This window comes from Ambystoma mexicanum, chromosome 9, assembly GCF_040938575.1.
Source record: "Ambystoma mexicanum isolate Mex_15411 chromosome 9, UKY_AmexF1_1, whole genome shotgun sequence".
Classification (NCBI taxonomy): Eukaryota; Metazoa; Chordata; class Amphibia; order Caudata; family Ambystomatidae; genus Ambystoma; species Ambystoma mexicanum.
Genome location: NC_090931.1, coordinates 678883036 through 678910726, shown reverse-complemented (window position 1 = coordinate 678910726; position 27691 = coordinate 678883036). Strand labels below are relative to the sequence as shown.

General features: G+C 46.1%; 1 protein-coding gene across 1 annotated transcript in view; it reads right to left on the bottom strand.

Annotated features, from left to right (window-relative positions):
• The window catches only part of CYP20A1 (cytochrome P450 family 20 subfamily A member 1), a 516898-nt gene that overhangs the window by 438984 nt on the left and 50223 nt on the right, over positions 1-27691 (bottom strand). The window contains exon 4 of the mRNA XM_069615523.1: positions 14138-14283. Within this exon, the coding sequence (XP_069471624.1) occupies positions 14138-14283 (146 nt within the window). The remainder of the gene's footprint in view (positions 1-14137; positions 14284-27691) is intronic.

Genomic DNA, 27691 nt, shown 5'->3' with positions numbered 1-27691 from the left:
CTCCAAATTGTGTGTGGCCCTGGCAAAGTGTTCAATCATGTTCTCCATTTTGTGAGACTTGTCTGCCATTTCCTGCAGGGCTTTCTCATTTGTGTCCACTCTCGCTTTCAATGTTTGCAGCTCTCGCTTCACTTCCTTTAGAGCCCCCGTCAGGTCCTCTCTCATTTTGTCTAATTGGGCTTGCATCGTATTTGCCATCCTGTCCCCGAAAGTTTGAAAGCATTGTTCAAGGAATTTTTGTGTGACCCCTCGTTCCTCCTGTGTCTCCTCTTGGGGGCTGGGGGCTAGTGTGTGGGGGGGGCACTTCTCAGTCTGCTTCCTGATCTGTGTTGGGCAGGGCTCCCCGTCCTTCCTCCACATTTTCTGTATCACCCCCTCGTGGGTCTTTTTGTTTCTTTTCGCGGGGATCTGGGATTCTTTCCCTCTGCTTTTCGACATCTTGACTGGGGCGTAATTCGTGCCGGGGTGGGGGAATGGGGCCCTGTCCCTGCCATGGTTTTGTTTATGGTTCACTTCTTTCGGTACTATGGGGCGGCCATGTTCTAACCTCCCGCCTCTCTTCTGGTCGTGCACTGCCTGGGCCCCTAGTGTACCCTTGGTTCCCGCCTCCGTCTTAGTATTGGTGCCGTGTCATTCAAAATGTTGTCCTCTTCCCCCTGTGCGGGCCACTTGCCTCTGCTGAGACCGCTTGGGAGCTTGTGCACCAGGCTGGGGTCCTCCAGCCTGTTCCCGTTTGTTTTCCTCCGGGGATCTCTTGGGGGCCAGAAGGAGTGCTACCCCCGTGGCCTCTTTTTCCTTCTTTGGCCCAGCTAGATTATAGTCCCCTGGTGTTGCTCTTTTGCTTCTCCTGCTAGTAGGTTAAGCTGAAGGTGGTGTTTTATAGTGTAGTTCTGTACTTGCCCCCTCTGCAGGGATTGGGGCCTTATTTGTTTTCACCCCGGGGCACTTGTTGGGGGGTGTGCTGTATTAGGGGGGAGCGGGGTAGTGGCTTCATCTTCCCGTGTCCCTGCCTCACTCGATCCTACGTGGAGAGGTCCTCGTCCGCCAGCCCGGTCCGGCTTCCGTTGTCCCCCGCTTCAGCTCCGGGAAGCCAGGATCCACCTCTGCCTCTGTTGCTCTGCTCTGTAGGTGGTGCGCTAGCGTCTCACTTACTTCAGTAGGACTCAAGTTGTCTGCTTCATTTTCCATGCTAGTGTGGTTCACTGCAGTCGTCAAGGGAGGTTTTCCTCTCCCCTTTGATGATCGCCTGGCCTGGCTCTTCACCCAAAACTTGCGCCTGTCCGGGCTGCCCTGATCGAGGATGTTTCTCTTCTGTTTCCTCCTGGCCACCGTGTCGTCAGGCTTTGTTGCCTACAGGCTTAAGGCTGCCCATTGCTGCTTCAGGCTTTTGCGGGTCTCTGTTGGTGACCGAGCTTGGGCTGGGAGCCTCCATTGCTGCTTATGTGAGAGCGAGCTGTCTGTAGTTTCAGTGCGGCGGCTGTTTCTCCCCCTGCCAACTTGATCACTCCTGCTTCCTGCCTGCTGTAGTATTGCACTTATTGAGGACTTCTTTTAAATTCTGGAGTAATTCCATGTGGGAATAGACTAAAGTAATTTAGCTCTGCTAATGTTTGCGTGAGGTTTCCTCTGAATGGACCAGCCTGTGTGTTTGCCACCTTAGGTCTGCCAGTCTCTTCTTTCCCACTAGCCCAGTCTCTCCCCCCCCCAACCTCCTCACAAACCTCCCCATCTGTGCTTCTCTGTGTGCATTCTGGAATATCTTGTAAACATGTGTCACCTTGTAAAACACTAATAAATAAATACATTAAAAATTGAGTATTCTTCAAATTCATTTAGAGAATTGTAAAATAACATTATACCTGTATGTCTCCCTAACCTGGGGCATGATAAGAGCTAAGAATTAGCTAGAAGAATATTACGTGTTACACCAAGATTGAAACTTGACACAGTGACAACAATCAAAACCAGTAAAACAGATTTCCTACTGAAATTAGATCACACATGTTGGGAGCATGTAGAACGGCTGACTGGCAGTTAATCAAGCACACTTCAAATTGTAGGTTGGATTAGCTCTGATGCATGCTACTGCCTTCTGGGTTTAGCCTGATCCAGATCAAATACCTGGAAGGAAAAATAAGGTGCCACATTATACACATTGTCTTCAAATTAATGTAAGGTGGGGTCGTTTTATGGATGGATCCTCCTGTCCACTTCAATTCCCTGCTGCCTCCACCACTACTGCAACCACTCACCTGTCCATCAGACCTCTCTCACTACTTCTGGTCTTCACCTTCATCCATAGATGTTACTACCTACTATTCGTTCCTGTAACCATCATCTCTGGCTCTTCTATTACTCCCTTTTGTATCCACTACTCAGACGCACTCCTTTCACTCTGTTACATACAATTCACAGTCACGCCTTACAGTAGCTATTCTAAATCCATTTAAATTCTTCAACTAATGCAATTCAGTTCACAGTCAGTTGGAAAATCATTCCGCAACACGAAACAAATCACTAGCTATTCCAAATCCACTTGCCAGACTACCGCACTCACACCGAAGTGAACCATTTTTCACTCACTAGCCAATACTTCATCTAATCCAGAAATCTCCTCTGGACTCCGCCGCTCCTTCCTCCCTCCTGCTGGTCTCTTGGTCATCCACCTCCTCAGACCACCCCAGAATATCCAACACTTACTGCATCCCTTTTCTTGGACTGGTTCTTGGTCCCTGGCCAATCTGGCCCAATCTTCCCCACCCAGAATGTGTATTAGGCAGTCAAGATTACACATAGGGGTCTAAGCCTGGCCCACTTCTTCCACGCAGGTCTGCCACGGAACAACAATGGTGGCCTGGGAGGCCGAGTGTTCGATTTCGTGCTCAAAGGCTTTTCTCCTTGCGTCACAAAGATAATTGTCAAGGTTAGTGGGAGTTGTATCCACTATACTACCCCCTTGTGGTCTAGGTGTTTTGGTAGCAGTTGTGCGTGTTTGCCACAAATAGATGGCAGCGCCAAGTGGCTTCCCTGTCAGTGGGCCCTGTATTGGCGACACAGCGATTCTCGCCCTCTCCACCGTTTTCTCTCTGCTGCCGGCTGATCATATACAACAGATGTCAGGAAACTGCGTCGGCCCAGGAAAACCAGAACTCGTATACGAGCAAGGGTTCCACTCCCTAGTTCCCCCTCACATTCACACTCTAAGGTAACTGTGCCACGTAAACCTAAGGCTGTGAATATCCGCCGTGTATCAGTTAGACAGCGTTGGAAGTTACCATGGAAACAAGGTGCTTCCGCGTTCCCCCAGTCACGTATCTTTTCACGTTAAGCCTCGTTTCATCCTGTCACGTGATCTATGGTTCCTATTTATGCCCACCTGTCTTTTGAATCACTGCTTCTGAATTTGTTTTCTACGGCCTTTGAAACTTTGAGTGAACTTGCTTTCTTGATTACCTACCCGGCTACGCCCTACGGAATCTCCTCGTCTTGCTCCCCGTCTGTCCGTTCATGAAAGCCACATTAGGAACCTTGGAACTCTTGACCTGCTACGCTTGCCGAATTTGTACTTCCTCTGTCTGCACGGATATTGACCTGGAGCCCTCGACTATTCTTCCTGTTTGCGCAACTTGGTGTTCATTCACACGCATTCAAACACTATCCCCGCACTACCCTAGGAGTTCTTGTTCCCTTACCTTGAAACTCTTTCTCTCGCGTGTACCCGGACTGCCTTCAGGAACTTCATTAGGTGTCCTTGTGCCGGCGGGTGTTAGAAGGATCAATTCTTCACCCCAGTTGGACAAGGACCGTGTTACAGCTGGTAGGTCTTCCCAACATCATTCCCTCTCTAATCATTTCCCGGATACTTCAATCTGCAGAACCCCACTCTTGGAGATACGGTAAGAGGGTGGTCTCGTTTGTTATACTGTTCACTTTACGGCTACTCTTCTTGGTTAACTAACCCAATTCCATTATACTGTTGTTCACTTCATAGGATACGCCTGTTTACATACCATCAGGATTACTGATCTTAGTACTGGGATCTTATCTGCTAGTCCAAAGGTACTATTCCTCGATCTTGCCTTGTCATTTGTTCACGTGCATACATTTTGTACTAACCTTGACTTTCCTTTGCAGGTCAGCGGAATCCTGTGGCGTCCATCCATTTTTGGGTCAATTAACTCCTCAGGCGATTGTTATACATCCCCGAGAGGTACATTTGCAGAAAGAACTTGTCGACTACACGAAGGGTTCAACTGCCGGAACAGAGCTCCAACCAGGAATACTCTAGAGTTCTGACAACAGGGGAGCTGGACACTGGTAGTCAGGCCGCAATCTTGTGGCAATTGACATAAAGAGATGGACCACTGCTCTCAATTTGATGCTTCTCGCTGGTTTCTCTTTAGATTGGGACTAGGAGAAACTACAAAACACGGGCAAGCATCTTGTTGAGGAAGTATTGCATGTGATAAAGATAGACTGCTTATAGCTCAGGAACTTGGGCCCTCGCAACTGTCACCGTTCACCTTAAGGGAAGGACTGGCTCTGGATTTCGCCATGGTAGGCTTGCCACCACCAGCTGAGAGGTGTTTCTGTCCCATCTTGACAAGGCCAGGGTACTGGCCCCATCACACTTGACATGCCTAATCTCCATTTTAAAATACAGTCAAAAGCACAATGCAGAAGCCCTTCTACTTATCGAACAATGGTCAGTTTGAACTTGTCCCCCGCCTTATGGTCAATATATCAAATTCGAAGCAGTGTCCATTGTCCAGTAGTTGTTCCATCAAATTTTAAGAAGTACTGCAACACTACACAACTTCAACGTGTCTAAGGCTAAAGACACATTACAACACAACATGAAAAGGACTTGTGGTACTGCCTTTTGTCAAGTCATCCGTCTCTGGAACAAAACTTGAATATCCATGAGAACATTCAGGCTTACCATGCCTTCTGCAAGCTGTTCGCACCTGGATCTTTCCTCAAAGGTTTCCTCCTTTTTGCAGATATGCAAGAAAAGCTGTCCATTCCTTCTATGAGGCAGGCATACGCTACCTGGAATACATTGCTTTGAAACAAATTTAACTCAGTTTTTAAATGTTTATCTGTCCAGCTTGTTTTTGTTAACTCGCAGCATTGATGCGTCGATTCGTTGTCTAATGTATGATCCGATGATATGAACCCGATTAAGAACCCATTTTCGTGCATCTATTTATTAATGCAGATTATGCAATATTCTATTTTATTATTTCCATTTCTACCTCCTGCTTCCCATTAATTCTGTCCGAGTATCAATAAATCAACTCAGTGGCATATTGTTTCCATTTTCCTATATACCATACTGACATTTTTGTTGTTGCATAAAACACAAGTGCTTTGATGGTTAGTAAATTTGGCAACATGGCATACATCTTTATTGTCATTTGTCTTCGTGCTCTAATATGCTGCTGCCTAATCTTGCTGGTGTCATATTTGTTCAAAAGCCTTGAGGGGATCCAGATTTGTATGGTCCTATACTTTCTACCTGGGACACTGTCGGTGGATATACTGCATACCACTTTCTTTGAGTTAACATTACCTCCAGGCTAGTTAAACAAATCTAAATATTCTGTTTAAATTGCTCTCTCTCGATCCCTAAGAATGTTGTCTGTTGCTCGGGCCTACAGCTCCCAACTTTACATAAAAAATAGATCTGTTCTTACATTCGCTTTTCATAATTAAAGCAAATCTTAGAGGGATTATTCTCACCCTACTTGAACTTTGTGGAGTCAAGTATTCTATCTGGTCTCCTCTGCGAGTGTTTTGTGTTGCCACTTTTCTGCCCCAACTGTCATGACACACGCCTTTCGCCCGTTTTGGAAATTATTCCATCCAAGATGGCCACCACCGATGGCCCGTACTACTGCATCGGTCTAGGCCCTCAGGCGCCTTCGATGTGTCATGATTTAAGTTCTGACTGACTGTGAGCCCGCGCATCTCAATGCTCAGTTGTTGTCTTGCTTCTACCATGCTCAGCGCTACCTCCTGTTCAGTTGCTTCCACTCTTGTTTTTGTCTTCGCTCCTTCCTGGCCGTGCTGATCCCTCCTGGTCACGCTGCCTTCTGTGTGTCTGATCCTTCCTGGCCGTGCTCCCTTTCCCTGTTCCTGAAGTTCCTACTTACCGCTCTGTCAGCATAATGCCCTTGGATCCTCTCACAAACTGCTCTGTCCTGTTGTGCCCTTACCTGGTCTCATCATGGCGGAGACAACTTCCTGGATTTGCAACTTCGAGACTGAACTTTCCAAGTCCTGGTTCATCCTCAGAGACTGATCGATCAGGACTCCTTCCAGGTTTTTTCCTCTTGCAGGGTTTTTCCTGTTGCTGGGCAGTTTCCCAGGCGCTAGCCTATCTGTCAATTAGAACCAGCGGGGTGGTGTCAGGGGAGGCTAGCCCTTTTCTGCACGAGAGGCGGGGAAAAAAAAAAAAAAAACACGTCAACACCCAAGAAGAAAACAACCAAGAAAAAGCAGGTGAGCCAAGGTTCATTACTTGCATCACCTGACACCAACTTCAGCGGCCACTTCTGGGTACTGCGAGCCACCACTTCAATCTCTGAAATTGCCTTCTCCGCATTCCTCTTCCTCCAACGCTTTGGGCATACAGGGCTGCTATTTACTTTCCTCCACGCCCACACTTTTATCACTGCTGGTTGTGTTCACACCCAACTTATGCAGCTGCCATATTTAGACCACCCATCAGTCCATACTGGTCCCATTCTTGCTGGCTGCTGCTGCTGCTCCAGTCATCATAAGCCATCCCTGCTAAGCTCACACCCTCCCTTCCTTCGTTCTGTTCTGCCTGGTTTACCTGTGTGCAGTGTAAGGGTGTTGAAGAAGGAAGCTGGCACAAAGGTGGCATGGGTGTGGTTATAGACCTTTATTATATCAAAGAAGGACCCTCACTACCCCTATCATCTAAGAGGGGTTTTCCTGCCTCAAACGAATACTAAAGGATCCGTCAGAATGTCTGTCGAAACAAAGTTCACCGTCCTGTGTCACAACATATTGGTATCCCTTACACTACAACTAAAGACTAATGTAAAGCAATATAAAGTTCCTTCCCCCAGGAAAATGACTTGCTTTTCCTGGTATTCGAATGGTATTTAAAAGAATGTTCTCTTGCAAAATGTTTGCCTGGAGAAATGAATCCCTTCCCCTGGCTTGCAGGTCTCACACAATCTTTGCACAACTTTACGTTCTGGACGAGGAGAACGATTCCCTTCTCCTGGTACCGATCTGTCTAGTTCACAATAAGGCCAGGGAGAATGACCCCCCCCCCCTTCCACTGGCGTCTTTTGATTATGTCCCAAAGGCTTAGGTGCCATCTCCAGGCGAGTAACTCTGGTCTCCTGGTATTTAAAAAGTTCCTTTTCAACTTGCTGCATGTAGCAAACCCTTCTCTGGTGGTCAATGGACTTATCTTGGCCACTTTGCCAAGGAAGTTCTCCTCAGGTTCTCAGTTCCTCTGTGTTGGGGTCCCAGACTCTTCTCTGGTGGTCAGTGGGCTCATCGATGCCACTGTGACAAGGCAGCGCCTCTGGGATGTACTCTTTACACTTCCTTTCCCCAATAGCCCTATAGCTGCCACTGGGGTGAAGAACCGTAGGGTGTGTCCCTCTCCACCTCGCCCGTATCCCTAAAGGGTCTCATTTTGCCTTCTTGTGGGATGCGGCACAGCACAAGTCATTACTGGGACGGAGTTCCTTGTCGGCGGCTTCCTCTGCTCTTTTTGACCGCTTGGAGGGTCCCGGTGCAAATTCGCAGCCCTCTGCTCCTCATGGTCTTGACTTTGCTGTGGTACCCGAAAGGTCCACCTTCTTGCAATCATGCCAATGCTTCTTCCCTGGATGGTTCCGGTGCACCTTCATGGTCCATGGCTCCTCATCGACTTGGCTTTGCTCTGGGACCAGATGGTCCACCTTCTTGCAATCACGCCACCGTTTCTTCCCTTCGGCCTCGCAGTTGGGTCCACTTCTGCCAAACCCACAACGAATTCTCGCAGCCTGCCACCAGCATCCTCTGCGCTGCTGTATTTCCAGCCCTCGCTCGGAGTTCGAAACTCCAGGCTCAAGCGGGTTACTGGCTTTCCCCATGATCAGATTCTCTCTAGTCCTCCTTCATTTTCCTTTTTATCTTCAGGGTTCTGCCCCCGGTGCAGCGTCAACACCTGGATACAATGTCTTTTCAGCATTCTTCACGACCCCAGGTGAGCCACCTTGTATAATTAATAGTTGGTTACTCTTCATGGTTGTTGTGCTTGTCTCGGTATGCTCTATTCTGGCAACATCCCATGCGCTACAAAAATACATGGTTTACTCTCTAGGTAATGGCTCGGTAGGGAAGAGGGGGCTACAGAATGTTGGGGAGTGATATGGCTCAATGGGATGCATCCTAGATGATCGTCCTTTTCCCCAGAGCCGGAGTCCCTCCCTTGAGGTCCTTCTGTATTAAACTACCCCGGGGGGGAGAGGAGGAGAGGGGACTATGGGGTAGCGGCCGCACCACTATAGTCTCATGGAAAAGCCCCGCCCTTGGGGACTAATGACAGGTCCTTGCAAATCATCACAGTAGTCACTCCAGATTACCTCAGCCCGTACTTGATCCATCTCCCAGTACACGTCTGGCAATGAAGACTCTGCAGTCCAGGTACCTGTACCAGTGTCTATTTGTGCATGTGTTTAGGTGCATAGCTCAGGGATATGTGAGAAACCTGAGGGTTTTCCCACATCTATTCCCCCTGTATCCTCCATGCAGGTGGCCAGGGAAAGGCCATCAATTTTGGATGCTGACCCTGGGGGTGGTCAAGCAAGGAAAGATCAACTGGATAGAAGGTCCTTGTGGATTGGAGTTGGGATTTAGGTAAGGCACAGTATTCCACATCCTCCTTGCTGAAGGAAACCTATATTCCAGAAGTAGTTATGGGATTTTGTGCATCAGGTTCCGTTGTCTCCGAGGATGGTAGGAGATATTCTTATCCCAGACATGTTAAAAAAAAGGGAGAAAAGACTGTAGATGAGATATCTTAGGGCAAAGTACAATATCCCCCTTATCCTCATAATAACTAGCCTCACCCTGCCCTGTGACCTTTCTGCGTAATTATAAGACATTTCCTCTTCATTCCCCTTGTGGGATAAATAACAGTATTGAGAAAATTAAGAAACAACTGAGGTTTATGAACAGTATGTACTTTCCACCGTCTAGTACTGAGACGAGGAAGAAGCAACTGAGAGTAAAAGACAACAGGTACTGTCACCACTTTGGTACTGAGCCAAAGAACATGAGAGCTCAGGCATGTTCTTGTAATGGGAATCTGGCAGCCTTTAAAGAAGAACACCTTCAGCCCATCGCCAGACCACAGGTGTATAAGAGGTGGAACGCTGCTGCAGTAAGGGGAAGCCAGCAAAGAGACAGACGCAGCAGAGGAAGCCGGAAAGAGACAGATACAGCAGAAGCAGCCGTGTGGGAGTGAGGAAGGCCGAGATGCTGGAATGCCGACCAAGATCCTGGGAGTCCCCCTGGAGCAACGGTGCGGGATGGAGAGCTCACGAAAGGAAAGGTGTGCAGTGTGCACTGCTGAAGAGCGAGGGTCACGCTGCGCACGAGAGCCAGAGCGGGCTGTTTGGAACCCCCAATCAGGCTTTACCACGAAGGGGGGAGAAGTCGTTATGAGGAGCTACAAAATCCTGGTAAGTGTCTAAGACACCCAAGCACACAGGGGTGCTCTCAAAGACTGTATATGTTGTAGCGGTCCACGTAATGAAGCAAAGTTGTCTTTATTGAATCCCAGAATTAAAGAAACCAACACAGTTGCTTATAACGAATACTGAACTGAGTGAAAGAAGAAAAGTTGCTTACATTAAATACTGAACTGAATGAAAGAAACTAGCACAGTTGTGTTTATTAAATACTGAATGAAATGAAACAAGTAAAAGCTGCATTTTTGGAATACTGAATCAAATGAACTAAGCAAAGATGCATTTATTGAATACTGAATAAGAGGAAATAAGCAAAAGGCAAACATTGAACTCAATGGAACAAGCAAAACATGGGCCTGTTGAATTAAAGTGAAAGGAAAGAACAATCTTGTTGCACTACAACAATGAACTGCAAGCCGTTGCAAATTTAAGTTGAATGAAAGATCTTGGGTGCAAAGTTAAAGTCAAGATTGAGAAACCACTGACATGTGAAAGTCAAGGAACTGCATTTGAGAACATACTTGTTGTACTGAATATTGAACTACTCAAAGAAACCTGGAAGCTCCTAGTTGCCTGACCTATAATGGGTGAAGCATGTGGTTTAAAACTGTGCAAGACGTGAGAACCCCTATCACCTAACAAGGAAGTTTACTGTGGTCAAAGAAAGAGAAAAGAGAGGTGAATATCAGACTTTGGGAAGGGAACCCCAATTATATAGATTTGTGGAAAACCCAATTGAAAAGCAAAGCTACAAGCTATTTCTTTTTGTGTTGCCTTTTTACTGAGAGGGAAGCCCTGGGACCTATTTTCCCAGAACTTTATTGAACTTGGGGAAGGACACCCTGACCTTTACAGAAGTGTGGAACCTTATTGCTGCAAGTCCAAGAGAAGATACATTAAATATTGTAAAGAACTTAATGACATTGGGGAGAAGAGAAGCTGAAGCGTACACCATAGCTGGAAAAAGCTCAGAACTTTACTTTTGAAACACTATTTAGTTTATGGTTGACATCCCAACACATTGTTCCGTTTTTGTTGTGAGTGCAAGTATAGCTTTTGGACACAGACTTTTCAGTTGGACATATTGACACAGACTTTCCTTGGTCTTGTTAGGTAGTGAATCTCACCTTAGTATATGGCTAGTTAGGCTTTACTCCACATCCTGACAATGTTATTAATAAAAGCTTTTTGTTATATTGAATCTGTTGTCTGTGTCTCCTTCCATGATGCCAATCTCACAGATACCACTTAGGTCTGCTATAATCTTCTCTATGTGGTCCTACTTCTCCTAATCCAAGGCAGGCCCCTTCTCTTCACTACTTCCCCATGGTCTGCCAATGCAATCAAATATTCTTTCAAGACTCGAATAACCGGTCAGCCTAGAAGCTTGCTTTACTCTCCAGCTTGTGAGGCGTCCCTTTTGCCAGAACCACCCTCCCTAGTAGGATCAGGCGATTAAGGGCTCCCCAGGTCATGGGAACGAAGGAGGGTTTAGTCCATCACATACATACGTTTTTAATGGTCTGCCCCGTTTTCACAGCCACACTAAAAAACTGAATATGTTCCAAATCCATATGGATCTACCAACCAGCGGTTCTTCCTCCATTCAAACTGGGTCCTCCAACCAATTGTTATTCGCCTCACTTCTAGTTCATGGGACATTCCTGTCGGAAGTTCTGGCCCATCGTAGGTGCCATGCCTCATGGTTCTGGAGAGGTTTGATCCCGATTGGTGGTCTGGACCACCTTTATGTTGACTCCTGTTTAAAGTGTGAGGAGTCTATTCCTAACAGCATCCCACATATACAGTTGATTCAATACTCTGTTTGAAACCTATCTGGTTTATCTCATTCTGCTGTGATGAACCCAACGATGTCATCACTCCTTTACCCAGAAGTAGCCTCTTCTCATGTAGCATGGGGACAGCTGCCACTACCTGATCCTGAACCTGGGTGCGGCTATTTGAGGGAGGGACACGGAGGGATTGGTGGAGTGTGGGGGAGGCTGAATAGGCAACCCTCGGGGGGGGGGGGGGGTGAAGTGACATGATTGGGTGGGACATGCTACCCCCCCATTCCCTATTAGGGAAACCCTTCAGTACCTCAAGCCCTCATGACATAATGTAGCAGTAATCCTAATGTTCCCAAACACTTAGAACTCACAAATACTCTGCAGTGTTATCAGTAACAAAGACTGACACGAGAAAGAGAGCCACTAGAATTAAGATTACTCGGCTAGACCGTGATCGGTCTAGCTGTTGGAGGAATCCAATTGGCTCCAAACATCTCCATTCACTACAGCGGGTGTTCAAACATGAAGTTGCGCAGAACTGCCGGGAGACCGACCGGCTGGTGATTGCCAGGAGACTGGACCGGTTGGCGATTGCCAGGAGACCTGACTGGCTGGTGATTGCCAAGAGATGTCACCGGCTGGTGATTGCCGAGAGACCAGAGCTGTCAAGTGGGCATGCGAGCGAAGAAGGGACACGAGACCAAGCAGCAGCAGCCCTCTAATGCGAGACACGGAGCAGGGGAACCTCCACCGCATATGCCGGAGTGGGGAGAGGACCGGCGAGTGTTGGAGATGCCAACGCTTACTGAAGCACAACCAATGCGTGGACCACAGAGAAACCCAGAAGGGAGGGCTCCATTCTAAAGCAGTGAACATCAGAGCTGGGATATTGTGAATACCACCATGAGGACAAAAGTGAATTTGGGAAAACCAAGTGTGCGATTCTGGAACCCACACTCATAATCAGATATGGTGAAAAGAATTCTCAAGAAAGACTCATACCCTTTGAGAGGTTGTCCTGGCAGGAGAGTACACCAGGATGACAGCGAGAGTGAACAGTGTCATTAAGTTCTGTCAGGAGAGTATACCAGCCGTTGTGCAAGTCTAGGACCACAACCATAAGTGTAGTTGTTGAAGTATACTACCTCAAGGAAGAATCATACCCTATCTCAAGGAAGAATCATATCCTTAGAGATACAGTCCAGGTAGAAGACTATACCAGAATGTATGAGAGAGTGAAATAGACATTGAAGAACCTGGCAGGAGAGTATACCAGGTGTTATGCGAGTCTTGGACTTGCAGCCACACTGTATCAAGAAACTATGTGACAGAACCTGGCAGGAGAATATACCAGGTTTTTTATGAGTCAGAAGAATCCAAAGGAAGATTCATGCCCTTGGGATTTTGAACTGCATTGTATGGGGAAAACAATCAACGCACTCTCACATATGACTGCACCAGTTATCTTTTCACATGTGTATTTAATTTAAAGAAAAGCAAATGTTTTGTTTGCCCTTTATGATGACACGTGTTTCGGCTCTGGCTGCCTTTTTCAAATCAGGGCTCATTCACTGTTTGTTTTTGTCTCTTATCTTATCGTGTCTTGTTTGAACTCTTCACAGATATTTGTATGAATGGGTTAGACGACATTCCTGTGCAATGCAATCCCTCACGTCGGTTAGTCCAGCTGACGCAACAAAAAAAGTAAGAAACTATAAACTCATTTAGATAAACCACCCCAAGCGGAAGGACTCAATCAAAGTGGAAGTGGATAAGTGCCGCCAAACAGACCAGCCCTACCAAAAGCCAAATTTGTAAGTGGAAAAGACCTCAGGAAGGGAGTAATTTCCTCAAGAGTGAATTGCAACACCAAGAGAAGTGGGTTATCCTCTTGGGCTACAAAGTAGTTATACTTTTAAACTTTTTTGTTTTGGTAAAGTGAAACCTGGGGAAGGGCGTACTTCCCTAAAAATTTGAACATTATCCATTTGGAACTTTTGTTGGATTATACACTTTTTGTTGAACTTGAATATTTGAGCACTTTTCAAGTCAAAGACACTACCCTTCTAACCTTAGAGTTACTTGGGGCTACGATAGGATTTCGGACATATGGCATTTTACTTTTAACATCTTGATACAGGACAGGACCTTCGTTTTTGATAATAAAAATGTACGCCAACAACCACAAGTCTTCTGCGTCTGTGTCTCATTCCGGATTGCTCACACTACACAATTCACAGGATTTCCGGCATGTCTAAACATTGTTCCTGTTCCCTGTGATTTTTTGTTTGAATGGCCTTTCATTGTTTAAAACCCTTAATTCTCTTGTCCCACCTCACTGTATTTCCAATCTCATTAGTCTTTACTGGCCAGATTGTGCTCTCCACTCTGACACCTAAAACTCAAATAAAACCTACCTCTGGTCACTAGAATTCCCTTCATGAACCTAAGCTGACCTAACATGTCATAAGACGATAATTATTATGTATTTTATGCCTCAAAAGCTGCTCATGCATGAACATTTCATGACTGTTGACATTCCTCTCTGTACCAATGTCCCGCTGATCAGGATCAGAGGGGGTTAAGAGAGGTACATTTGCTCCACCTCTGCCTTACCTTTAGAATAACACCAAAGTTGCTCTGCAGGGCTCTGCTCACGCCACTTTCATACAACTTCTTCCTCATGTGGCTCTCGCCGGCATCTCCAATGGCTCCAGACTGGTAGCCCAGCAAGGATTTCAGCATCATTTCAAAAGGATCCGCTGAAAACAAGGCCAGAAACAGGTCACCTGTGGCTACACACTCTCTTGGATACTTTAGCATAGGAGAAACGCTCTTCTGGGAGACTTCTAGGAAAGTAGAGATGTACAGAGCCCCTGGCACTCACATGCACGCAAGGCCAGTGTTTTCACATGCAAAAGGTCAGGCACAAGAACATGCGACTATCACAGGGACATACAGGTAATAGATGAGAGCAAAATGAAGCATGGGGAGAACAGGTGGAGCACAGCTTGGAAGATAGTGTTCAGAAATACTTGCAGAGAGGGACACCACCCCAAACCAGGAAGGTGTTTACAACAAGAGAAAAGCCTGCATAGTTTCCTTTTTACACAGCACAGTGAGAAGCAGGTGCAGACTTGTCTGGCTATTCGGATATTGAAACAGAGACCACACCGGCCTGCGTGTGAAAGAAAAAGGTTCTTCAGCTGGAGACGTGCGATAACGCCATCCACCATTTCTAGGAGGAGGGATAGCTGTAAAAAGGTTCAGGTTATTAACCATATTAAATAAAAAGTAAGCAACTCAGATTTGAGAGTTGGGAAATAAAGTGGGGACTCAGGAGCGACATTGGGAAATGTTGCCCATGGGTTGCAGTCAATGCACCTAATCAACACATAAGATAATGCAAAAAAGAAGCAAGTGAGCAATTAGAGTCAAAAACCAAAGGGAAATCTATGCAGGTTAAAAAGGGTCTTGGTAAACTTTATCCACAGTAAATTTTTAGGTCTCTTGTTCGGGTTTCGAAGCTTGGCACGTTTTGGTGTACAGGGAATATTGAAAATTAGCATTGCCCATTTTTAGTGACGCTCTGTGCCCTTTGCTAATAACTGACAAACTAGTCAGGCTTATCAAACTCCGGGTGGCTCTTGGAGTTTGGCTAAGCATGCAGAGTAGCATCAGAAAAGTAGGTCTTTGATGTTCATGTACTTTTGGAATGGCAATGCTCGAGTACACATTGCTATGGCGTCTAGTATCGCTGCTCGGACCTCTCCTATTGAGACTGATGCTTTCATTTTGGTGATTTCTGGTGTGATTACTTGTGTTTTTTTACAATATAGATTTTTCATTCATGACATGCTATGCTATTTTTAATAATCTATCAGATAGGATCACAGGCATGTTTTGTTTGCTTTATTACAGTACTTGATAAAGGTATTACACTGAAACATGCTGCACTTTACGAGACAATTAGGTCACTTGCATATCTTTACATTTTGAAATGGATATATAATGTATACAATTAAATACTGACTCAACCTTCTTAATTCAATGCATTCCCCACATCTATCTCAACTAGTGCAGACCCAGATGACAAGATGCTCTATGTGGCATAAGAGTCATCTAGATCTAAAATGAGAGATATTATGGATTATGGAAAAGTGCTTGGAAGCCACAGCGGGTCTAGCATTTGTGCAAGGTGGTGCGAGGCATGCATGAATAGCTACTAAAAATAGCCTCTTTCCCCATAAGGTTATGGGGCATTTAACTGCCCTTTGCTGCCCACTGCACACTAAGAAAGGAAAAATGGGGTCTTAGGTTTTCAAATTTCTCAGATCCCTTTCTCAATCTACGCATTGATGCTTCCAAGAACTGAGCACAGCACTTAGGAGAATATTAGGTTACTGCATCTCAGAGTATGCCTTCTACCACTGCTACAGCTATGGCCTGGTGGAGCTTAGGTACCTTTAAGAAATGGGATGAGGAAAGCACGTTAGCTGTAGCTGCAGCGTTGATGCATACAGATTTGAAGAATCCAGGCCCTGTGTAAGAGGTAAGCTTCTTGGTATTTTTTGTAGAAACAATGCGCTGAGACCCTGCCTCGGCATTGCTCAGAGTGGATGTGTTTGGTCTGTAGTGCGACTGTGTTCTGACCCAGCTGGATTCATGTATCCATCGCATGTGTTTTCAGGTAGTAGTCAAGGTTGTTGGGTGTGCATTGTTTCAAGGTTATGACTCGAGGCTGAGGGTTAATTTTTGGATTTAGACAATCCAAAGCCATTGAGCGATGCAAACAGGTCGCTACCATCACGTTGATCCACCTATTCTCAGGCACCCACCTTCCAATCACCAGTCTTATCCTGCGGGAGGGAGAACATATCCAAATGGACCTTCGCTTTTACACTCGGTCATCCCATATGCAATCTTCTGATCTGCCATGGTGTATTATGTCATGCACTGTTTGCAGCATTACGCAATGTCTTCAAAGTTGTAGGATTCTTGCAATGTCCTGCTGGGTCTCTAACTTTTCATGATGTTCAGGACTATTGTGGGACGAACAAACACATTTTCCGTCCCCAATTTTATTTTTTCCTTGATAAAGTGCACTAAACCCAGGGGGCATCAAGACGCTGTTACAATACATGTTACATGTGGGATAAGGTACACAAGTGCGTTTAGAGTCAGGGTTTCAGTTTACGCAAATAGCCAGGTTTTTAAAGGAGAGTTCCGGGACTTTTTTTTTATTGTCCCTACGGTTCGGCCATGTGTTTTTAAGCATAACTCGGTAGATCGTAGAAAACTTTCCTATGGACCTTACCCGACTTTTCGTCCATTAACGCACTCGAAATCAGCCGCCATTTTATGATAATCCTATCACTTGCCGCATCGCCCTGGCTCACCTGCTTTTGCGGCACTAAATCAAATCCCCCGCCCCTGAGCCTGACATCAGCAGACGCGTACCGCCCATTTCCCAACGCCAAAGCACGTTTCGTGTCAACAATCGCTGCGCCTCAGCTAATGAAGTGTCGCCATGGAAACGGCAGGACGCCTCTTTCCTCAATAAGTATAAACACACCGTTTCACAACACACAGCAGCAGATTTTCGATTCCATTACTCTCGCTGTGTTACTTTGAGTATTCTGTGACTCGTTTCTGTGCTCTGGTCAGCTACCTTCGTTGATTGTAGCCCGTGTGAACAGATACCAGTACCACCGCTATAAATTATTTTACTTTCTTTACCACACAATGGCTACAATAATGCCGTATATGTACGAGCCCGAGTACACCGAGGAAGAACTACTGGAAAGGCAAGCACGCGAAAACGATGGGGATTCGGACGGCAGTTGGGAGGACCAGTCAACGGATGAAGAGCCTGGACCATGTCGCATGGACGGCGTCTCCACCTGGTGCACGTGCAATCGGTGCGAGCTAATGCCAACTGAGGAGGAGAACTGCTGCTGCCGTGAAAATTCCGGGTGCTTGGCCTACATTTCGGAAGGCGAGCCAAGTCCGCAATGCATCACCGAGCTGCCAGAGTTCAGGGAAGCCTGCCTCTCACGGACAGTGTTGAGGATGATGATGGTGCTTATGCACGAACTTTGCGGCACTGTTCGTCCGCGTAATCCGAGTAACGAGTAAGTATACTCTGGTTGTGATGTCAGTGATGCCACTACTATTTCATGGTCGTCTCCCACATATAAAACTACATCTACATATCATTCGAATGCATGTAAATTGGTTCCATGTTGTGCATTTTCTAGATAGAATTTTTTTCAAAGCAGAATGACATTTTTGTACCTGAATCGACAGTGATAAGAAAGTTGTCATTTTAATACAGTTTGCATCTTTCATTTTCACAGGTGGTACAGGCTGGTGGCCTATCGTTGCTTCACTTGGTGGCTTCACGGGAGGCTCGGACACCGCGTTCGGAGAGTAATACCTGCCTGTGCGGTACTTGCCATTAGACAACATTTCCCCAGCGACAGTGGACAATACCGCGGCTTTTCCCGGGATGTGCTGCAACCGCAACTTTACAATGTGTAATGTTTATTATTTATGTTCAATTGAAATTAAGATCTAAAATAAAACCCAACATATATTTTAACAATGGTTGTTTTGATTTTTTAAATGAATCTAGTGTGTCTCCATTGAATAGTCTTCCTGTGCCTTGTCTTGTCACACCACATGTCTCCGGCCAGCATCCTCCCTCACGCTGGCCGCCCACCTTCAATCCACATAACCGTTGAACCCATATGCAGCAGACATACATATGTTATTTTGCGGGTTGGCATCAAGCCTCCCGGCCTTGCCTCCTCCCCCAAAAATACTTACCACACCACTTTGTTCAGGGTCTCCAGGGTGAACTGCACCCATATATTCTCCTGGGAGGCTGAGGTATTTATAAACTCACCCCCCTGCCTTCCATGTACTAGATCCTGCAGCCTGCCTCTTACATGCAGTTAGATGGCCTCTCCTTGGTGAGGCCCTACGGCAAACGAGTCTTGTCTGCACGACCACCGCCCCAATCCACCCCCCGCCCTATCAAAGGCAGTTCGCACCGGGGTACTTGCGCTGGCAAGTGGAGCTGTCAGGGAGCGATAAAGGCCAAGAGGTGCCAAAGACCATGTACACTTCAAAGTGGTCTATAGAGCATGGGTTGTTGTTCCCATGTCTACCGCCAGACCCCGTGTCTCCTGCCAAGCATCCCCCCTCACGCTGGACGTGATTCATACACGTCATTCATTCACAAACACACCCCTGTTTCGAATTCTTTATAACCCACTTCATATTTATAATGAGAACTTCTTTGCACTTTGCTAGTCAACCCGTGAAGGTGCTGGTTATCTGCTCTTCGTCTCTGTGAACTTCCGTGACCACTTCGAGGAAACTCGTCAGTTTGCAACCTGTGAACTGCTCCCTGTTCTTCGACAAGAAACTACTCTGATCCCTGCATCTAACTGTTTGCTCGTCAAGGTAAGGCCATGTACCATACTCATTTTGCGTCCAATTTCTTTTCGTTCAAGACAGTACATGCAAGGAACTAGTCACATGTTCTGAGTTTAGTCAAATTATTTTTCTATTTTTTTAAAGTTATTCAAATACTTATCCGCATGTGAATAACGTGTATAGTTCCAAGAACCAAAACATACCTTGCATTGAACCTTTTATGTGTCATTTAATTTTTTAACACATTGGTATTCATAGAGAATTGTTGATCTTTACTTTTCAGAACTTTCCACAATGCCTGCCTGTTCCATTGGCGGTTGCCCTTCGAAGACCCATAATAAATCTGAAGGTACTATAATGCATGTTTTCCCTAAGACAATAGATCAGATAAGAGAATGGGTCCGATATTGCGGATATCCACCCTCTGAGCTTGAAAGTAGAGTCCTAGAAGTCTTTGCGGACAAGAGGGGTGATCGATACCGCATCTGCAGCAGGCACTTTACCTCTGACATGTACTCCACATCATTGCTAATAAAGAAGAACACACCGCGAGCGAGGCGAAAATTGCTCTCAACCGCTATTCCCACTCTATTCGTCCACATCCCTCCACTGGTGAGTCAAGTTTACGTATTTATCTCTCGGCCTTGCGGTAGTGTGTAGCATTAGCTAACAATAATTTCCCCATTTATGTATCCACTCAATATGAAGGCGGAAGATTCTCCATCCGTGTCGTTATTGCAGTCATCAGCCACTTCAAGCGCCTATCGGGTAATCTTACTTAGCTATTCTGCCATTGACTTGTTTTAGGCATGTAAATCAATAGTTTTAATTTATCGTGTAATTATTTTACCTAATGGTACACCCTTGTACTCGTCCTCTAGTCTTTGTTTTCAGTTATAATTATTGTTATCCAAAATAATTCAAGTACTGTCTTTCAGGGAGATGCTGAGGAGTCCAACGTATTGACGACTACCGTTGATGTCACTCAGATGCTCGAGGTACGTTTCAGGACAGTTCCATCGATGGAGATCATCAGATCTTGCATTCTTGTAGCGTGATTGTTACACACAATGTTTCTTTCGTTTTTAGCCATTGATATGTCCTTCTGTCGTCGCCCTCGTATGTGTCTTCTTTTTTCAATATTGTGTTCATTACTAATGAAAGTCCTATGTTTCAGGGAGTCGATGGAGCATTAGTCCAAGAAGAAGGGGGAGCGTGCAGTTACGGGTCGGCGCAACAGCTTGCAGAAGTGTGCACCGCAGTTACATCGTCCCTTGATGTTCTTATGCATTTCGAGGTATGGATACGGACAGCTCGATCAAGCGAGATCATATGACGTGATTACATCCGCTATACTTCCTTCTTTATTAACGCAAGTACTATGTTTCAGGGAGATGACGGAGCTTCTTCTACAAGAACATCACCCCTAGTAGTTGATGCAGATTTCTGGGTGGTGACACTTCCAACGATCGAGCAAATCGAATCATATTTAGATATCCATTATTTATTTTAGACAACTGATCATTTGTGCAGGTCTATTTAGATGAGCCGTTGACGCCTGCACAAACTTTATGTTCTTTTTATCAAAATAGAAAACCATACTAATGCAATTACTGTGTTTCAGGGAGTCACTGAAGCATCATCTTCAATAATATCATCAATGGAAGTCTATGAGGAGCCCGAGGTATGGATCTTGACAATTCCATCTAACTAGATCAACAATGCGTGAATAATTGTCGTTTGAATGTTCTACACAAAGCGTTCATTCGTGTTTTGCTATTGAGATGTACGTGGGTATTGGTCCCCAAGTACATTTTGTGTTTTCGATATTATTATACATACTAATGAAAGTTCTATGTTTCAGGGAGTCGATGGAGCGTCAGTGCGTGATGGATGTGCTTATCAGGAAAACATAGTCGTTGCAGCGCAAGAGGAAGTGGAGACATATACACACGAGTCGGAGCAACAGCGTCCTGATGTTGAAGTTCGAGGCAAGAAAGTTTCAAAGAAAAGAAAGCAAAAGAAGGTTAGTGTCCTGGTCACTATATTATGTTGTTTTTCACTGTTAATAGTTCAATACTGTAAGTTGTGTTTAAACTGAACACCCCTTTTCCAATCTGTCCTCTAGTTGCGAGTGGGTGCACGAACTAGATCTACACAGACAGTGAAGCGAACGAGAGATGTTGCTTGTCAAACCTTTTGGCAGGGACTTGAGACTGGAGAAGCATCGTGCCAATGGGAAGAATATGAAGTGATTGACAACAGAGCTATACCACCACCAGCCATTGATAGTGAATGTCCTCCTGGTAGTTCGGATGCAGTCGGAGATCAATTCACAGAATCCACACCCGCAAAAACTAAGACCGCGAGAAAGTTGAAGAAATTGTTTTATTCACCCATCGCCGGAGACGTAGGGCCAGAGGGAGCGAGTTCCAATGCTTTGCCGCCATCGTGGGGAAGCTTGAGCCTCTGGCTTTTGTCCTTTTGAATTTCGGGTGTATGAGTCTGTGTACGTAGGAAGATCTAGTCGGCCTGGAGGATTGTGCCTTCTACATTTTCTCTGCGAGATACATGGGAGCACCATTCGAGAGGCATCTGTGAGTGACTGACAGGGTTTTGAACAGGATTCGTTCTCGTATCTGGCGTCAATGAACATTCCTTCTAACCAACGAGATATGCTCAGTCTTGGGTATGTTGACGTCGGCTCACAAAGCTTTGTTTTGGATCACCTGCATCTTCTGAATGTTGTGGGTCGAGGTGCCTGCAAATAGTACGTTACAGTAGTCCAGCCTGGCTCCAATGATTACACGTGCGATGATAAGGTGACTATCTGATGATAGGAAAGGTCTGGATGCATTAAGCAGTTTTGTGGTTTGAGCTGCAGAGCAGGCAATGGCATTCACTTTTCTAGTCATGGAGAGTGTCGCGTCCAAGTAAACTCCTAGTTTTTTCACTGATGGGGCGGCAGGGGTCGTATTGCCGTCAATATTAAATGAGGCGTATTGAGCATAGAGATTCTTGATCACTGCCTAAGGGCCTATAATGAGAAGCTCGGTCTTGTCATTGTTTAGGCACAGACCACGCATGGCCATTCATGCCTGGATGGTCAAGTAGACAGTGTTTAGAGAGGCTGAGTCTACAAGGTAGTTGCCAGAGGGGGGGAGGAGGATTTGCGTATCATCAGTGTAATTGGTATAGGACACGCCAACGGAATCTAGAAGGTCGACAAGGGGCTTGGTGAAGAGGTTATAGAGGGTAGGGGATACACATGAGCCTTGAGGTACACCACAGGAGATTGGGGAAAGGGGGTGCACAAGCATTCTCTGCAAACACTCAACAGTTCTGTCGTTTAGAAAAAGAGGCAATCCAGGCGGTAGCTTCAGAAGAGAAGTATGCAGCCGTAGTCAGGTGGTGGCACAAGATATTGTGGTCAACCAGATCCAAAGGCAGCCGAGAGGTCCAAGAGGAGAATGAGGACTGGTCTCCCCTTGTCCCTAATCTCATCTAGCTGGTTTTTCAGGTCTAACAGGGCGGATTCGGTTCTATGGCCTGGGCGGAATCCGGACTGGAGTATACCCAGAATGTGGTTCAGTTCCAGGAAGTGCTGAATTTGAATGCAAACTTATACAATCACACTGCGCCAATCATAAAAGTGGACTGCATGCCGAAAGGCTCCTAATTATAATGTTGAGACGCAACAGCCCAAGTTGATACAGGATTGCGGAAGTGAGTATTGAACTCTAGTTACTATACCCTAATGGACTGTGTGATCAACAAGAATACTCCAAGCCTCAGAAGAAGAGCTTAGGCTCGAAACACACGTCAGACTGACTCTGCATGGAATATATATATATGCACCTATGCATGAAACTTTTGTGATTGTATAAGTTTACAAATGTATTTATCTTGTGGAGTATTGGGCAAAATACCCACAATATACAACCACCCGCTGCATCTCCATACTAATATATAGGTGCACGCGCTTGGGTCTCTGTCTTTCTGCCACTGTTCTTTGAATTTGAATATAGGCCGCTCTGACAAGGATCTTCAGTAGAAATCGAACAGTGGTGATGGGTTGATAGTTGTTGGGTATGGTAGGGTCTAGTGAAGGTTTTTTGATGAGGGAGGTGGAGAGGGGGGGGGGCCAAGCTTTCTTCAGACTGGTGGGGACCAGACCCAAAGAAAAGGAGGCGTTAATGAAGGTGGAGATGAAGGGGGCTAAGATCTCTGAACAATCCTTGATGATGGGGGCTGGGCAGATGTCACCCTTGCATTTCGATGGTTTCAGATCTTTTAAGCTAGGTATTACTTCCGCCTGAGTGATATTAGAAAAGTGAAATGCCTGGAGGTGCTTTCCGGGAGGTGGGAGGTACCTGGAGGTTGTTGTCCAGTTTTAAGAGGCGCTTGCTTGAGATTGATCTTGGTGTGGAGGGTTTCGATTTTGCTGAACATGGCCTTTTGTATGTTGGTCCACCATATCTTAGAGAAGGTGGGTGGAGGTGTGCTGAAGGACTCCAGTTCCCCGAGGATATTTATTTATTTATATTTATAAAGCGCACAGTTGTCAGGATCGGCAGGTGGAGACTTTGGAAGGGTTGGAGGCAGTGACCTTTTCAGAGTAACGTTCTAGTCCTCATTCAAGATGGCAGCACGCACTATATCTTCCGGCTCCGCCCCTCCAGCCAGTGCGTTGTATCCGTTTACCTCTCGTTACTGCGCTCCGCTTTTCTGAATCCTTCTCTCGTGATTTCAATTCTGTCATTCTAAGTATCCGTTGCTATCAGTCCTTTCTAACTTCTACGGCTACTCGCTGTATTTTCCCTGCTACTCTACTTCGGTTCGCCTGTTTGTTTTCCTCTTTCCGCTAGCTTAGACTCCATATCTCTATTCACGGCGCCTGCCTTTCTGCATTGCTTTCTCTCATTGTTCTACGCGCGAGCTGCTCTCGCGACTTCCATTTCTCCTTCCTACCTTCACGGCGCCTGCTGTTCCGCAATGCTTCCTTTCTTCGTTCTACACGCGAGCTGCTCTCGCGACTCCCATTTCTGCTCCGTACATTCACGGAGCTTGCCTATTCTGCATAGCTGATTTCTTTTTACATACGAGTTTTCTTTGGTTTGTGTACTTTCATTGTGATTCTCAGCATAGACTCACGGCGCCTGTCCGTTCCTACTTATTTTCTGTTTATGATTCCATCTGTATAGGTTTTCAGTTTCCATAGCAATTCCCTTGTTGGCTCTAGTGCTATCTCTCTGTATTTTTGGTACTTCCTCCTTTTTTTTTATTGGGTTCCATCCTCTTATTTTTTTTGCCCTTCTCATCCCGTTGGATCATCTCAGGACTTTGGTCTTTGGAAACTCAACTTTCCCCACATTTGCAAAGCACCAGAACCAGGGTTTTTTCTGCCTTCCGGCTTTTTCCCTGGGGCGAGGCTGGCCCTCCTGGAGGTCCCCTTGTGCAGGTTCTCATCTCTGTCACGGTGGCCTCTGGAGGGGCCAGACCTTATTTACACGAAAGAAAAGGACGGAAACTAAAGGAAAGTCCGCCCAAAGAAAGAAAGAAGGACAAGAAGAAGCCTGAAACAGCACTTAAGGAACGTACTTCCGAGTATTCAGGTGAGGAGAAGGGGGAACTGGAACCGGAACCTGACAGCATACAACGCCCTACTCACACGATGACTTCCTTGGAGCAATACCAAGAACTGGTAGCTGCGATGCAGAATCTACAGCGGAGGTGCAAGCCCTGAGAACGGAGAATGTTGCACTCCGACAACAGGTCGTTTTACGCCGTGATGACTATGGAGACCTGCCAACTATGCCACTCTCGGAAAGTATGATGGGTATCTTAGTGGTCTAAAGGACTTTCTTGATGCCTGTAAGGTGTACTTTGCCTTCAGGCCCCATGCATATGATACGGCCAGATCAAGGGTCGGGTTCATCATCTTTAACCTCTCTGGAAACGCATTATCTTGGGTAACGCCGTTCGTTACAAGCAATGACCCGTCCTTAAATGATTCCGACCGTTTTTTGGAGCTGTTTAAGGAAAGGTTTGACAGACCGGAAGTACTCTATTCCTCTTTGGAAGCCATTCTGGACGTTCGCCAAGGAAACACGGATTTGCAAACTTACATCTCCCGTTTCCAGAGACTAGCAGCCAAGACGGACTGGCCAGATTCGGCCCAACAGACCATTTTCAGACGAGGCCTTCATGATGAAATTAAGGATGAGCTGGCTAGAGTAGCCCGACCTGCTTCTTTCAGGGATCTGATAACTCTGTCTCTCCAGATTGAATTTCGTCTTCAGGAAAGGCGACAAGAAAGAAGACGACCTAGAGGAACCTCTCAGGCATTAAGTTTCCCTTCCCCTTCTCCTCTCACAAGACCCTCAACCATAGCAGAAGAACCCATGCAGATCGGAGCCACCCTGGGCCCCCTGACTCCAGAAGAAAGAAAGAGAAGACGGAACTCCGGGTTATGCATGTACTGTGGTTCCTCCAAACACCTACTGAGAGAATGCCCGGAAGTACCTCCTCGACGGAAGGAAAACTTCAGCCCCCGCTCTGCTGCAAGGGAAGTGTCGGGGGAATTGACAAGCACCCTTGCATCAACACAAGAACCTTAAACAACCCGGAAGAGAACAGTCTGATGGTGTTCAAGGTTAAACTTTGGTTGTCTGGTTCTGCCCCCACTGATGTATTAGCTATGTTGGACTGTGAAGCAGCGGGAAATTTCATGGACCTAAGATGGGCAACCGAACACCATGTGGCTACCAGACTCAAGTCTGCTCCCATACCAGTTGAGGGTGTAGACGGCAGATCTTTATCATCTGGACCCATTACCTCTGAAACATTACCGCTCAAGATGATGATGGGCCACCATGAAGAGATTCTGGTATTTGACCAGATCAGAGCAGCTCATTTTCCCTTGATAATAGGGATTCCGTGGTTAAGAAAACATAACCCACACATCAACTGGACAGATAACAAGGTGAACTTTGACTTACAGTTCTGTAAGACCCACTGTATGGAACTTTCCATTGCCGGAACCACAGATGTTGGAGCTGAAACAGGAAGACCAATCCACAATCCAGTGATCGTTTCTTCTATCCCTCTACAATATCAGGCATTTGCCGAGGTATTCATGGATGCTATACCCAAGAAGCTGCCCCCGCATAGAGCTGAGGACTGCAGCATCGACTTGATACCAGAAGCCGTGGTTCCTTTCGGACGTATGTATCCCTTATCGCGCCCTGAACGGATTGCCCTTCGAAACTATCTGGATGATAATCTTCAGAACGGACTTATTCAAGAATCAAAGTCCTCCTGTGGGGCCTCTGTTCTTTATCCCCAAGAAGGATTCCAAAGAGTTACGTCCGTGTATAGATTATCGAGGCTTGAATAAGGTTACCATCCGTGACAGATATCCCATGCCATTGATTCGGGACATATTAGAAGCGGTACAAGGAGCCGTCTACTTCACGAAGCTTGACCTAAGAGGTGCCTATCACCTGCTGCGTATAAGAAAGGGGGACGAGTGGAAGACTGCATTCTGCACCCCCTTTGGCTTATATGAATACCGGGTGATGCCATTTGGCCTGGTAAACGCCCCAGCCGTATTCCAAAGATACATGGATAAGGTGTTTTCCGACATGTTGTTCATAACGGTGGTGGTATACCTAGATGACATCTTAATCTTTTCCAAAACCCTTGCAGAGCATAGAAGACTTGTCATACAGGTGTTGCAGCGTCTTCAGTCCCACCAGCTACTGATCAAACCGGAAAAGTGTCAATTTGAGGTTACGTCAGTGTCCTACTTAGGATTTATCCTGTCTAAGCAAGGGATAGAGATGGATCCGATCAAGATAAGGGCAATCAGAGACTGGAAAGAACCTACTAATGTAAAGGAGCTACAGAGTTTCCTGGGTTTAGCAAACTTTTATCGAAGATTCATACCCAATTTCTCAAACACTGTGCTTCCTCTAACTTCCTTGTTAAAGAAGGGCGTAAGGTTCGCCTTTTGTGAAGAGCCCAGAAGAGCGTTTATCGCCCTTAAGGAATGCTTTTCTAAGGCACCCATACTGGTCCAACCGGAGCAGTCTAAACCATACATTCTGGAAACCGATGCTTCTTTGGGTGCAGTGGGGACAATCCTACTACAGAAACTAGAAGATGGTGTAGAACATCCTGTGGCCTACTATTCCAAGACCCTGACTACAAGTGAGCGCAATTATTCTGTAATTGAAAGGGAACTTTTAGCAATGAAGTTAGCATGCCAAGAGTGGCGTCATTTATTGCAAGGAGCCGCCCACAGCTTTGACATCAGAACTGACCATCGTAACCTTCGGGTCCTACAACAGATGGAATGCACAAACCCACGCCACGCCCGGTGGGCATATTTTTTCTTGCAGTATGACTTTAACATCACCTATATTCCCGGCACAGAGAATATGAAGGCTGATGCTTTGTCTCGCAGTCTAGGGGAATGCTCAGGTACCTACATGGGACATGAATTGGTCTTCCCAGGACGCAGGATAATTGCATCCTCTCTTTCTTTTCTTCAAGATCTAATACCTGAGTATCAAACAGGCTCTGAACTCCCTTCCTCGGTCGTTCTTGGTAAGGACGGGTTGGATTATCAGGGTGAAGCACTGTTCATTCCCACCAAGAGACTCCAGACTCTTGTCCTCTCTTGGTGCCACGACACCCCACTAACAGGTCATCCAGTAG